General features: G+C 53.2%; 1 protein-coding gene across 7 annotated transcripts in view; it reads right to left on the bottom strand.

Moving 5' to 3' along the window:
• The window catches only part of IQSEC1 (IQ motif and Sec7 domain ArfGEF 1), a 377,460-nt gene that overhangs the window by 68,996 nt on the left and 293,108 nt on the right, over positions 1-15,356 (bottom strand). For 2 of the 7 annotated variants that reach the window (XM_045990565.1, XM_045990568.1), the window contains exon 1: positions 2,809-3,105. The exons of the other annotated variants lie outside the window; for them this stretch is intronic. In XM_045990565.1, coding sequence (XP_045846521.1) covers positions 2,809-2,873 — 65 coding nt within the window. In that variant the 5' untranslated portion in view covers positions 2,874-3,105. Of the gene's footprint in view, positions 1-2,808; positions 3,106-15,356 lie in introns of those variants that run through there. 7 annotated transcript variants of the gene reach the window in all.

Here is a 15,356-nt window from a genome sequence, read left to right as displayed (position 1 = left end):
TTCTCCTGGCAAACCAAGATCCCTCGTCCCACAGAGTTTGACCAGCTAACACACACACACACACCTGAGCTCCCAGAGCCCGGGGTGGGGGTGGGGGGCTGTTCAGTCCCTTCCTGAAACACCTATTTGCCCAGTCATCACACGGTTTTACGGTGCAGCTGTCAGTCTCGTCCATGTTTTTGAACTGAAGCTGTGTAAATATTAGCACAGCTAGTTCATAGTCCGACTTCCTTGAGCGAAAGCCTGAAAATCCTGGCCGGGCTGGCAGGGGCCCTCCAGAGGCCCTCCGGCAGAACATGTGGTTCTCCTCCAGGCTCCCCTGGTAACAGCCTGGTCAGGTCACTGGATTCCCTATCTTAACATGCCCATTTAGAAAGGGACGGTGGGGAGAGACCTGGGCTGCTTCGAGACTCAAAGAGCAGGGCACTTAAGTGCTGCCGTAAAAGGGGGCCATGTGTGCTGTCCGCGTGTTTACGGGGTGGCGTGGCTGTTCCTGGAGGGGTTATCTTAGACCTGTTACAGACTGGGGGTCTCCTGAGGTCTCTGGAGCATGCTGGATACTTCCTGGGTTTAAAGAGGGAGAGATAGCCAGCTGGGAGGGCTCTGGGTGGGGGGCAAGCTGGCCAGCCTCTGCAGGTCTGGAGCTGAGCTGATTCTCTGCCCTTCAGCCCCCACCACCCCGCTTTCTTTGGAACTGCATACCAGGCACTCTGGAGCAAATGTGATTCCACCTGCTCTGAGGCTGAAGGGTGAACCTTGGGTTGTGCTGCAGAAGGGCTTCTCAATCTCCAGGACACCTGGTCTGTGCTCTGAGACTGGGGGAGCAGCTGTTCATCACCAACTCTGACAACAAAAGGACTCAAGCAAGCTTCCCTGCAGCTAGAAGGTTTAGAGTAGATGCAAGGAAGGACTTCCAATAAGAAGGGATGCAGGACTAGGAAATATGCCAAAGCTGTCCCTATGGACATCCCGACTGGAAGGGTGATACTGGAGAGGTCTCAAGCAGGGGCACCGGGGACACCCTGCAGTCTCTCTCAGCTGGGAGCAGGAAAAGAGACATCGCCTGCGGAGCATGCCGACTGTGTCCCCACGAGTGTGCTGGCCTTACAGGGACAAGCACTCTTGAGTTCTGCTCACTGCTATGTCTCCAGGGCCTAGACAGGGAAAGCTCACAGCAGCTGCTCCACAAACCGCAGAGCCCTGGTGCCGACAAGACTTAACGTTCAGCCTCAGTTTGCTTTCCTGTGATATGGGGATGCCGGAGCCACAAGGATAAGAATGCAAATGTGATACGGGGTGGGACAGCTGCGTAAGACCGTAGCGCGTGTGCAATATGAATATCGTGACCCCCATTCTCGGACTGATGCCACGGATCCCAGACAGCTGGCCTTGCAGCTGCAGCTTGCCCAGCCTCCGCCCCCCAGACACAAAGAAGCCATGGGTTCTTGGGAACCACACCCCCACAACCCCACACGGAGCCTCAGGCCCAGAGTCCCAGGCCCCTGGCGCGAGGACTGGGCCAGAGGGGAACATATGCATGTTCTCAGTGCAACTGCCAGACACACGCTGCAGAATTTTTGAACTCAGAGATCAAACGGCTGCAGGTGGTTTGCCCCCCAAGCCTCAGGGGGCCCGACACAAGCCAAGTCAGCTTGTCAACAAATCCTCTCCGCCCCACAGCCTGGCTCCTCCAAGGGGCCTGCAGACAGCTCAGGGGGCAGCTGTGCTGGGAGCGGTGCAAGGAAATCGATATTCCCAGCACATACACACTCTCTCTCCATAAATACGGGCCCTTGGACACTCAGGCAGCCACCCACAGGCCCCAAAGCAGAAAAGCGCTGGTCTCTGGGACACACTTCTTCCCCCCAACCCCTCCACCCCTCCCACCAAGACTCCATCCCTGACCACACCAGGCGCATTAAAAACACGCATACATCCAATCACACCAGCAGACCCTTCCCAGCCGCACTCAACATGACAGCAGCAGCCACACAGATCTCAACCCCCCAGGGCTCCAGGCTCTCCAGTGCCTTCCTGAGTCCTCCCTCTTCCCCACCCCGAAGCACACCTGGATCACCTGTGCACAGTCCGTGAAAGAATCCCTCGAACCCCCACACACTTGCCCAGAGTCTCCCCAACAGGGCTGACGCAAAACCCTGGACACAGGCCCAGGGGCTGGCATAACTAGGCCCCCAGAAGACTCCCTGGCAGCCTCAGCCTGCCCCAACCAGATGCAAGCACAGACACCCAGACACCCGCTGGCCACACTCCGACTCACACACTCCATCCAGTCCACGGGCTCCTGCCTGGCACCGGATACCCACGGTTTCTCCCATGGAAACTCACCCCCACACAAGCTCCCATCCCGACACTCACTTGGGAGCGAGTGCGCATATGCACACACACGCGCGCGCACACACACTCCTGTCCTGACAGCGTCTCTTTCTCACACACACAAACTCAGGTCCCTGGGCTAGTTGCACACATACTATTACAGCCACGCTCCACCCCGTCAGCCCTCCTCCCTCCCTCACACACAGGCACTCATCACACACATCCAGACAGTCTCACGCACCCCGGCACACCCATCCCCGCAGCCTCTAACGAACCGGGGCACAACAACCCGGCTCTCTCACAAACCCACAACATACCGCCCGCAGCTGTGCAATGACTGGGGTCCTGCTGGCACCCCCACCCTGCCCCGCCAGGCCATTTCCGTGAAGCCCCCCCCCAAGGCCCTCTCGCCCGAGCACCCGCGCCAACCACCCCCGCCTCACGCCATCCTCGCACCCCCCGCCACGGGCTTACCCGCTGTCAAGCTCCAGCTCCAGCAGGGACTGGGTCCGCTCGGAGTTGCAGTGCAGGCACCACATGGCGGCCGCGGCGGGAGTTGACGGGACCGAGCGCCCGGGACCCAGGCCCCGCCGAGCGCTGCCGACTCCCGCCGGGGCAGCAGATCCCGGGACCGACACCCGACCACCGAGAAAGCTGACCACCCACCACGCGACCACCTCGGGTCGCCCGGCCCGGTGCCCGCCGGTTCCCGCTGCTCCCGGCTCTAGTCCTAGCCCCAGGCTGGCCAAGCGCTCCCCTCCACCACCGCCGCCGCCGCCGCCACCCGCCCGCCTGGCGCAGAGCGAGGCCGGGCCGGAGGAATGTGGCCCGGGAGGGGGGCGGGGCCAGGGGCGGGCCCGAAGGCTGGACTGTGCCCGGCGAGCGGGGCTGCGCGGAGCCTCGTGGGGAAGCCGGGGGCGGGGCTGTGCGAAGGGGGCGGGGCAATCAGAGCCAAGTAGGCAGGATCGCCTCCGCCAGGTTAGCTGGCCAACAGCACCCATGTACCTGCAAGCTAGGCCCTTCTCTGGGAGGGCTGTGCACTCCCTCCAAAACAGAGTCCCCCCAAATACATATCTGGCTCCCCAAGGCATAAGCACAGCAGATATAAAACCCAAACCAGCCAACTGTAGCCTACTCTGCTTATGGCGCCAATCTCTGCCAATCCTGACTTTGGCCTCAGCTTATAAAACGAGACCTCTGCTCCCGGGATGTTGTGACTTTGGGGTTGTGATGTTTCTGCCCCAGAGGGAAAAAATGGGCCCCATCCTGAGGCTGGGGACACCCATTTGGGGACTTCTGGGTGAGGATCTGATGAAAGCAGCTTCTTTTTCCCTAACCCCATTCAACACCCCTGCTCTTCCCTCACCCAGAGACAACTTTCAGACTCCCACGGCTGGCTTGGAGTAATCCTGATTCGCTGTTAGAGCTCTTTACCTGCACTTGGTCCTCAAGACAACATGTGATGTAGGTGAAGCTCTTAGTGGCCTCAATTTCTGGAAGAGGAAATTGAGGCTCACCTTAACTGGGTTAACGCTAAGAGGTTTTCCCTCACCTTCTCTTCCACGCTGCTCATCTCTCCCTACTATAAGCAATCCTGGCTTGCTGTTCTCAATTTGCATATTTACTTGTTTATTATCTGTCCTTGGGCTTCATGAAGGCAGGCATAGGGCCCAGCACCCACACTTGTGGAATGCCCATATGTGGCTGGGAGACAGCAAGCAGACACAGACACAATCAAAACCCCACCTGCCCCAGCTGCAAGTTTATCTCCTGGAGGGCCAGGCAGCTGGCACGTCTGCAGAAGTCAGGAAGAAGTAGGAAGCCACTAATGCAGGGACATTGTCTTGTGCCTTTTTGAGTCTTCCATTTGGAAGGGGTGTTGCCGAGAGTCTAATGATGAGTGCTTTCCCAGATGGGGAAACTGGAGTGGGGTGGGGGACAATGAAGGAAGAGGTCTGGGCTGGCCCAGCCGGTAGCACCGGAAGAGGCCGTCCTTAGATCCAGTTCAGTGTACCAGGGTTCCCAGGCAACAGGCTGAGCAGGAGTCCAGTGCCCCTCAATGCCCATCTCCACGTTTCTCCTCTCTCCTTCTGATGCTATCTTTGCTACATTAAAAATAAATGCTCAGAATGGGAGAAAATATTTGGAAATCACATATCTGATAAGAGACTAGTATCCATGTTATATGACATCTCAACAATAAAAAGGCAAATAACCCAATTAGGAAAAGGGCAAAGGATCTGAACAGACACTTCTCTGGAGAAGGTATATGAATGGCCAATAGACACATGGAGAGATGCTGAACACCACTAATCATCTGGGCAATACAAGTCAAAACCACAATGAGAGAGCACCTCACACCCACCAAGATGGCCAGAATCAGGGAGATGGACAAGGGCACCTACACACAAGGGTTCCAGAAGGAGACGACTTCGGACATGCACTGCTCAAAGCCTGTTACCATGTCCTGCATCCTGGCTGGGGGGTAGTGGGAGGTAGGAGGGGATAGGCTTTAAATTGTCCTGTTGCAGGGGGGTGGTGGTGGAAAACTCCCACCCCAGCTTGAAGAGCCCTCTAAAAATAGGCTGCAATAAATGGAGCCAAGAGAATTCCCCCAGCCCAGCTGCTGGAGCCCTCCAGACACAGGCTCTGACCAACAGCCTCACGACCTGGATTCTCCAAGAATTCCAGGCACTTGTCCAGGCCCACGGTCTAGCCGCCTGCCAGGATGGTCTTGGCGACATTGTTCTGGCTGGGATTTAGAAGAAGGGGGTTCAATTTCCCTGTTAGCATTTGGAATACCAGAGGATGGAGTCCCTGGAAACCAAATGCCTCTTAATTCTCTTGTTTTATCTTTCTACAAAGTGTGCCTCTTGTTTCTGCTCAGTTAACTGCCTTGCGGATTAATAATTTAGGTAACCGTGAGGCAAACAACAAAGTTCCAGCCTGGAAAGGCAGAGAAAGCCAATTTTTCTGCTAAAACGACTAGACTGGGCAGAATTCTTACATGTTCCATTTGGGCAAGTTGCTTAGCCTTCTGAGTCTCGGTTTTCTCAACTGTAAGGTATGGCTCATGGACCACAACTATCCTGGAGAATTCATCTTCCTGTTTAATTTAATTTAGTAAGCGTTTATTAGTGCTTACTCTGTGCCTGTCATCTGAGGCCTCAGTGGGAGACAGTGATGCGACAAGTGTCCCTCGGTATGATATTATGATAATCTGGAGGAAGGAGCTTGTAAGTCTGCTTCATAACAGGCTCCAAAGATGAAGGGGCTTCGGGATGGGGCCTTGAGGGATGAGTAGGAGCCCATCTACAGGGGCATAGGATTCAAGAAAGTCATGAAAATATTTAGTTCCACTGTATCGTCCTGGGTTTCAGTCCTGAGTTGCTTGCCTTGACCTGTCTCACGTGTCATGACCCAACTTCATCCCCATCCCCCTGGCTTCTGACATCAGACACGTATATAGCACCCTGCCCCCACCCCCAAGGCCAACCTTTGCAGTCCCTCTCCCAGAGCTGTCAAGAGGAAGGCCAGCCCCTCCACACAGCCTGCCTCCAAGCCTGTGTGCCCTGAAGGAGGTTCAACTCTCCAGCCCTTGCCAGTTATCATGTCCCCTCCACACACGCCACATCTCCAGTAGTACAAAACCTCTTTCAAAGCCCCAGACTCCTGCTGTGCCTGGCTCTTGGCTAAGACTTTGGATTTCAGCTTATAACGTCTCCTCTCCCAGAAAGCCACCCCTGACCAGCCCCTAGTCCAAGTTAGACACTCCTCATAGACACTTTCGGGTTTACTCTGCACCTTCTCTCCCATTACGCCAATGAGTTGTACTGCTCTTGCCAGGCAGAGTTGGGCCTGTATCGTTCTCTGCAGCATTCCCCACACCTACTAGGGGGCCTGGGACACGGAGGTGCTCAGCAATTGAATAAATCCAGCCTGAGAGTCAAATCCGGCCCACTGCTTGCTTTTTTAAAATAAAGTTTTATTGGAAAAGAGTCCCACTCATTCACTTATGTATTGTCTGCGGATACTTTTGGGCTACAACAACAAAGCTGCACAGTTACAAAGGCGATAGATGACACACACCGCCTAAAATATTTATAGCTAGTCCTCCGCACGAAAAGGTCATCTACCCTGCAGTAAGTGAAGGTCCTCTGGGGGAGTTTCTTGTTGGCACCAGCTACCCTGCCCGTCCAGCCACACCTCCAGTGCCCTTGCACAGGCCCACCACGGACAAGATCTGGAAGAGCAGAATCCAAATATCATGGGGGAAGGTGGTGATTAAAACCATAGGGCCGGGGCACCTGGGTGGCTCAGTGGGTTAAGTCTCTGCCTTCGGCCAGGTCAGGATTCCGGAGTCCTGGGATCGAGCCCCGCATGGCATCGCGAATCTCTGCTCAGCGGGGAGCCTGCTTTCTCCTCTCTCTCTGCCTGCCTCTCTGCCTACTTGTGATCTCTCTGTCAAATACATAAATAAAATCTTAAAAGCAAGCAAACAAACAAAAAAACAGAAAAAAACCATAGGGCCGGACCAAGTGACCTTCAGACAAGATGGCCACATGATGGGACGATCCACTGCTAGGAAGGACTCCCATGGAGCTCCTTGCCTGTGTGTACAAAGACTTAGGATATTAGTTGATTGTAACAGTGGAACGGGGAGGAGGAGACATACAATGTCCCTCAGTGGGGACTGGGCAGTGGGTTCACGGCTATGCGCCCATCACTGGAGTTCTGTGTTAACAATATGGTGGCACACCATGCACATAGGAAATGATCTGAGATGGGACACTGTGATTAAAAGTCCAATAAATCATCATACGTACTTATAGTAAGATACATAGAACACTAGTGTGCTTATATAGCATCATGTAACAGTTTACTATTTCTTAAAGAAGATCCAAGAAACATGGACTAGTGGTTGCCTCTGGGAAGGGAAACTGGGGTTTCCAGAGATTCCTGGAGATGGGCCTCTGCCCTCTAAGCCCGAAGTCTTGTTGGGACAGGGCTGGGAAAGAGAAGGGAGGACTTCTTGCTTTATGCACCCCCCCGGCCTTTTTAAAAAAATATCTTATTTACTTATTTGACACTGAGAGATCACAAGTAGGCAGAGAGGCAGGCAGAGAGAGAGGGGGAAGCAGGTTCCCCACTGAGCAAGGAGCCCGATGTGGGACTTGATCCCAGGACCCTGAGATCACGACCCGAGCCGAAGGCAGAGGCTTAACCCACTGAGCCACCCAGGCACCCCTCTATGCCCTTTTATAGTTTTCAAAATTTTAAACATGTTTGTTCCCTTAAAAACAAACCAAAAAAGCCAGTGCAAGGAAGAAATCAATACAATCACGGCAACCTACAGGACTGGAGGTCTTCTAGCATCTTATAGGAGACCCTGAGGCCCTCCAGGGCCAGTGCCCAAAGACCCCAAATTCCAGATGGTACTTAAGTCACCTCTCGGGCCACTCGGGTTCCTTTGCCTCGGAGTAGGCTGTGTCTTACTGACAGCGTGAAAATCAGTGGGAGTCCATTTGACTCCCCTCTTCTGTGTTAATCATTCCTCTGTTGCTCTTCATAACACCGAATGAACATCCCTACAGCACAGCCGGGATGCCGGGCGCGGGACAGAGCTCTGTCATCATCCCTGCAGCCCATGCCCTCATTTTACAGACAGGCAAACTGAGGCCTGGAGTGAAAAAGGGATGTGCCCTGGGCTGTGTACTAGGAACACTGACACTGGTCCAGGCATCCTGCCTCCCAGGCCGTAGTACCCCACACTCCAGCATATAGCTGGCCTTTGGGTCGGGGGTGGGTGGGTGTTGGCTCCCTACAGAATAGAACTTCTTCCTAGGAGCATTGGATGCTGTGAAAACCAGAGGCAGCTGTGCAAAATGCAGAACTGTGTAAAATGGTATCTCAGAGAAGCCAGTCAGTCCCCTAGGACAGAAAGTTTCCAGATGAATCCAGCTGCTCCAAAGCGCCGAGTTACTTTTTAAAATTTCAATCGTTTTCACATAAACCACTTGCAAATCGCAGGCTTCCCTAATTGCACTACACCAGGTAAAGTAAATGACCTCGGGATAACTTACTTTGGGAGCGTGGAGGTGGCCCCGAGGTGGTGTAGGACGGTTTACCGTGAACTAGTCGATATTATGGCCATCATTTGTGCAGATAGTAACTTGGTTGTCATCTAGTCCCTGAGGCCTTGCCTTCCAGCCTCACTCCCAGCTACCATCCCTACAATAGAGCTCCTCCCAGAAAGCACGGCGCCCTCTTTTGTCCCAGTGCCTTTGCTTACGCGGTTCCCACTTCCCAGGCTACCCTCTTCATCTGCTTGGCAACCTCCTAATGAGCCTTTAAGACTCAGCCCAAACGTCACCTTCTCTTCGAAGCCCCTCCCAGTACTCTGTCTCCCAGGTGGGGAGGGAAACCCTCACCTGGACTGCGGGCACCGCAAAGGCAGGGACAATGGCTCTCTGTCCACTCTCCTGGTGGTGGGACTCAGACACCGCCACTGCTCCATGTGACCAGCTACAGCAGCTGAGTCCCAACCATAAAAACTCGGTGCTACTTGAGCCGGCCAAGACCCAGACCATAACAGTGAGATTGAAGAGGCTTTAATGTTTGCATATCCTGGAAGGAGTCGCCAGGACCCCGCGTTGCCTGCCCATTAGGTAGGGAGCTGAGGCCTACAAAGAGGGAGTGGCACTTCCCGAAGTCACTCTGGGGCCAGGCCAAGACCTGGTCATCTGACTTCCTTTCCGCAGCTCCTTCCCCACTGCTCTGACAAAGCAAACCACAGAGTCAGGGAACCATTGTGGTTTGAGGTGTAAGGAGGATGTTTTCCTGTGGTCTTTGAATGAACAATAAAAATTAGATGCAGGTGCTACTATGCCTACAGTTGACAAATGGCTTAACTCAGGCTGGAAGAAAAGATCCTTAGGGAGGGCTTGCAATGACAGAACCGCACAGTCAGGACACAGGGTCAGAAGAAAGGAGAATCAAAACCCTTACCAATACTGGCTGGCATTATGCAAACTCTGAAAAGCCTAGCATGTGACAGGTGCTCAGTGACTGCCACTGTGAACCAAATGGTCAGGAATGATCCCCTCCTCCAAGAAGCCCTCCTAGCCTACAGCCCCAGAGCACCCCATGTTTCCAGGTCCCCAGTGCCCACCGCAACCCCTGCCACACAGTGGGTGATTATAAAGTGGGTGTTGTAAAAGTGAAGGAAGATGGGGGGGTGGCCATGGGTCAGAAGGTGCTGATGGCTTCCCTCCTTACTCCGGCCACTCTTGGGGGCCCCTTCCCTCCATCCTTGTTCCCCTGCTGGACCTGGTCAGGTAAGCTGAGCTGCTTGCCTGGGGATTTAGGGCACAGGGCCTGTGGAGAACAGACCTGTGGCTTCTAAGTGCCACTACTTGAGTTACGGGTCTCTACTCAAGTGGATGGGAAGTGGCCGTCTGCCGGTCTTCTTGCAGGATTCGAGAGGCCTGACAACATCAGGAAGACATTTAGTAGCAAATATCTAATCAAGCTGCTACCTTCGTCAGTGAAGGGCTCTTCCCCGACCACACCCCGCCCCACTGCCTTCGAAATCATACCGCACACCACAGTTCCCATCAGGTGGTCTTGCCAGCCCCGGGCCACAATCAAAGTGACCCTGCCGCAGCCCCCCTTTTCCCTGGCTGGTAGCACAGTGAAGCCGCTTGGCCAGATCCTCTGGTCTGACCCTCTGGGCCCCTCCATACCTGAGACAGAGCCCGGGCCACCTTGGTTCTCTGTCCCAGGGTGAAGAGGCAGTCCTGTGGCCAGTAGGCCTGGACACACATCCCAGCCCCTGACCCCCTGGTGTTACCCTGGCTGAGTCCCCCAGCTTCCTGGGGCCTCAGTGTGTGGATATGGAAACCCTCCTTGCAGGAAGTGGTGTGGGGGCTTGGCAAGAACATCTGTAATTGCCTGGCCAGGGCTGGGCACCCCAGAGGCCTTCAGAGCTGGGCCGTCCTTCCCCTGCTCCACCACTGTCCCTGCAGAGCGGGAATGCTCACCCCTGGGGACACCAGTTGGGGTCACAGCCTAGCTCCCCCACATCTGATGCTCGATCTTGCATCTTGGGCAATTGGATGGGTCTTTCTGTGCCTCCTTTTCCCCTTTCTGCCTCTATTTGACTCTTCCTTAAGTTTGGGGCTGTTACCTCTCTAGACAGCCACAAGGCCACCCCTCACCGGGCACCTACCCTATATCAGGCACTTTGCAGAAGAGGTTGCATTTAATTCTCAACAATCTTCCACTTTACAGATATACGATGATTCAGAGAGGCTGAGTAACTTACTTAAGGCCACACACCTGGAGGCTGGATGACAGGGATTTGAGCCCAGGTCCATATGACCCCCAAACCATGAATGTAATCATGAGGCTAGACCTGTCCTGTCTTCCCCCCACTCCAAGGGCTTATTGAATGAGGCTCTGTGCTAAATGCTTTACATGTATCATTCATTTAATAAGCCTTACAATGACCTTCTCAGGAACATACCACTATTACTATCCTCAACCAATCATCCAGAAAAAGGAACTGATGCTCAGAAAGCTTAAAGAACGTGCATAAGGGCAAACAGCTAGGAAGTGAGGATTTGAACCCAGGTCTGTCTGATTCCCAAGTCTATGCTTAAAACACTGTTCTCTTTGGTCTTCAAGGCCCAGTTCCAAGATGTCCTCTGCAGAAGACAGTTTCCCTTCTCAGCTGATATCATGGAAATAATAAAGCAAATCCAGAACCACCCCACCCCCACAACTGCCCCACACCGGCTATGGAGTCCAACTCCTGGCTCTGTCCCCTTCTTGGCAGTGTGGTCTTAGGCATTGCCATTCCAAGCCTCAGTCTCTTCCTCTGTAAAATGGGCATGAATAACAAGGCATATCACTGATGTTGTTGTAAAGACTTCAGTGGGATACCCAGTGCTTGGCCCTCAGCAAGAGTTCTGCCCCCACTGCCCCCACTTAGCCAGCTCCCAGGTCCCCAATCACAAATCCCAATTCTCTCCACCCTACTCTCTTCCTGGGGGATGGCCTGCTTGCCCTCTGGCATGGAGAGCAGCTGGGGAGAAGCAGGCAGGCATGGTGGTAGCCGGCCCCGGGAAGGACTTGAGGCTTCTGCCAGCTCTGCTAAGGCAGCCCAGAAGCCCAGGTGGGTCACATGGGGCAAGCTCACACTCAGTGGGGCCACAAAGGATGAATTAACTTCTGTGGTCCCAAGCCCCACCCACAGGCCTACAGTTTGGGCAAGAGACCCCACGTGTGAAGGGCTCTGAGACAGCACACACGTTCCAACGGACGGCGGCCCGCTTGCTGTCACCTCCTCTGAGGGATCTTCTGGAACACCCCCAGGTAAAGCCCATCCCCATTCTCTCTATCTCATCTAATTCCCTTCAAAGCCCATCTCTCAGCCTATTTTTATCCTGCTTAATTACTTGTTTACTTGTTTATCATCTGTCTCTTCCATCAGAATGGAGCTCTGTGAAGGAGGGACTTTGTTTACCACCGTGTCCCCAGTATCCAGATGGCGCCTGGTCTACAGTACGTGTTCAATAATTGTCTGATAAATGATTGAGTCACACTGAACCACAGTCGTTCTCATTCAGGGATAACCACATGGATGGGGCAAGGCCTGCAAGCTGGAAGGGAATGGCAGGCCCCGCTTCTGCTCCCCATTCTCACCCTTGTCTTATTCGATCTGAGCCAATGCCTCTATTTCCACCATAGATAGATTATGGAAGGGCTGGGTGACGTGGTCTTTCAAAAACACCAATTTTCATCTCCAGTGTGCCCAGTACATAAAGGAACCATCAGCCAAAGATTTTATTAAAAAAAAAAGCATCCCTTCGGCAGGGCAAATGACCATCCTTGACATATCTGGGTTTCTTTCCTGGTAGCTTTGCTTAAACTGGGGCCCCTCTGTATTTAAAGGGAGCAGGTAAAGTGAGGGCATCGGGGAAGAAACATGGAAATCTACAAGGCCTCATTCTGTTTCAGATTCAGACATGTGTCTTTCCAGGGAGTTGCTAAGGAAGGAGCCTGCTTATTCTTGAGCCATGGGTCCCCACGGCAGAACAGCTACTGAGGAGGTGCCAAGCCAAGGCAAGGCCCCAGTGGTCCTCTCCCTTAATGAATAGACATGTTCATTTACAACAAGGGCCAGGGATGCCTGTTTTGCAAACGGATGCCACTAAGTGCTCCTAAAACAACAGCCTCTCTTAAGTGGGTTAAAAATTCCCCTCTGCAATTTTCTTTATGTTATTGATTTAAACAATACCTTCTCTCAGCTGGCTGGGACGAAGACTGCAACCAGCTTGACCCGACTCCACTGATTCGGAATTAATGGAGGCGGGATACGTGTGATGCCTGATTCATTGTCTGAATGAATCCATAACTGAGAACATGTGCACTCCTGAATCTGTCCCACAACTACCCCTGACATTTATTCCTACCTACTCTGTGTCTGTCAGGCACCGACTGGGGAACCAGAAGGTGCAGAAGGAAACAGAGGCCCTGAAGCCCGGAGAGTCTGTCATTTAGAGGTTGTGCTAAGACGCACAACCTCTAAAGCATGGAGCTGGGACGGGTACCCACCCATGCTGACACTCAGCCTGTGTTCTCTCTGCTCCATGGGTGGTTCTCAAAGGCTGGTTCCGGGAACAGCAACAGTTACAGTTTCAGCTGGGACTTTTTTGCAATTGCAAATTCCCATGGTCCAGGTGGGTCTGACGCCTACTCCAGCTTGGGAATCTTGGGTCAGCCAGGGCACAGAAATGGACCATAGTTCAGTATGGGAGCCAGTTGGCACAAGGTCAGGACTGACTGTGAGCAGATGGGATGGCCATTTAGGGAAGGCTTCCTGGAGGAGGTGAGGTGAGGCCTGTCTTGGGATCTGTGGCATGAATGGGAATTCACTGGGTGGCCCAGCAAGAGAAGGCAGAGGGAACAGCATAGGAACAGCCTTGGTGAGCTTGGGAAACTATAATCATAGTTCTGCAGATACGGGGAGTATGAAGTACGGGGATGGGTGAGCTGCGAGGAATGAGGCCAGAGGGTGAAGAGGGTAGACTTCTGGTGGCAGAAGTGGCCTGGATTTATCCCTAGGTTGGTTTTCCCAATGACCACAAAGGACACATCTGCCAATTACTTAACACCACGCTTTACATCGGGGAAACTCAATCTTCTCCATCAATAATAAAAAAAAAAAAAGTTTCACTGAGAATAAATTCAATTTTCCCATAAAAACAAATCACCCAAACTAAAACACTGTTATAAAATCCTGCTTGGATCCTGTTATCAGCAGAAGACCCGTGCTGGAGGCGTGCTCTGGGTTTGTTTAACGCAGACATTAGCAAGCAAAGAGAATTCATGTTCTAGAAGGCAGCCATAAAACAGAAGGGTGCTTTTTATATCCTGATAGGGAATAAGACACAAGATGTATTGCTAGGTGAAACAAGTCAAGTGATGAATGCTGTATTTGGGTAAAAAAGGAAGGGGGGGTACGCACACACATGCACACTGACATATGCATAAACTATCTCTGGACAGTGGTTACCTTTGAGGGAACTTGACAGGGCTGGGAGGGTGGTTTGCTGTTCACTGTGTGCTTTTTCTATCTTTAATTGTTGGGCCACGTGACTATACAACGCCCATAAAAACAAGATACAATGAAGCCCTTTTTTGAGTGCTAAAGACATATTAGCAGGGACCACCACTTTGATCTCAAAATAACTGGCAGGGCTGAAAGAGCACTGGGAGGAGAGTTACACTCTCCCAGGTCCCATGTGATTCTGTTCCTGGTCCCTGGACGCCGAGTCTGGGGCTCACCCGGAATCACCTGGAATCATTTCACACGGCCAGAGTCTCACACTTCCACCTGCCTGGTGGGCAGCAGGGGCAGGGTGGTAGGGGGAGTCAAGGCCATCTTCCTATGCTCTTGGGAATAAGACTCGGCTGCCATCCCACCGTGCACCTCTTGCATTGTGAGGGGAGAAGGCCAGGTCCCCAGGGAGCACCTCCTGTATGCTGGGCAGCTGGCAGCTATCTGCAGCTTGGCACACTGTCCTGTGGATGGTAATCAAGCCCTGTTAGGCAACCCACCAGGAAGCTGAGACACACAGAGGTTCAGTGGTACGCCTGAGGCCGCTCAGCTCACAGTGGGCAGAGCTGGGATTCCAATCCACAGGGTTCGCCTGAAAAACCTTGGAGCCTCCCTCCAAGCCAAGTGGGACTTGGGCTGGTAAGGGAACGTGGCCCTATGAAATAAGAGTAAACCTGGAGGCCCCAGATGGGGCCGCCTCAGACTCCTGGAGTGGGTCCATAATGAGCAACCCTTATGCAACATAGCCCACAGACAATTTTGGTCTCTCTCACTGTACGTTTCCGTACATGAGCATAATTTATGTGTTAATAGCAAAGATATCAAGGTTTGGAAACCCCTGGAGTGTTGGAAATGCAATTTGTAATTACAAGCACATAGCAATTTGTTCAACATGTCAGCCCTGTCCACGGTAATTATTCCCCTGGTTAAGGGTAATCCCGCCGTGCATGGGAAAGGGAAGCCAGGAGCGAGGGCGTTGGGCTGGGACCCCGGTTGTCTTCCTTGAGGCCATTTCTTCTCCCAAGATCCCTTCCCAGCCATAGAGAGAGCACAGTCTGCACCTTACAGAAGGGACAGAGGCCCAGATGGACCAAAACACTTGCACAAGATGCGAGATCACACACCAGAACACGGGGAGCTGGGATTTGATACCAATGAATGGTCCAAGCCATGAGGGTCCCCACCTGGGATACAGGCTCTGATTGGAAAGTGCATTTCTTCATTCAATACACGTTGGATCCCCTTAGGCTTTAACTCCAGGGCAAGGTATGCGGGCTAAGGGAAGCAGGGGAGGGACTCCCAGGCTCTGAAGACCTCCTGGGTGTCTAGCTCTGGCTGCGCTAACTGTAGGGCCCTCATTCTCTGCTTTGCACACGTGGCTTGCGGATGCCCTGTC

The sequence above is a fragment of the Meles meles genome, chromosome 20, assembly GCF_922984935.1.
Source record: "Meles meles chromosome 20, mMelMel3.1 paternal haplotype, whole genome shotgun sequence".
Taxonomy (NCBI): Eukaryota; Metazoa; Chordata; class Mammalia; order Carnivora; family Mustelidae; genus Meles; species Meles meles.
Note: the sequence above shows the minus strand (reverse complement) of the source record. Positions and strands in the feature narration are given on the sequence as shown.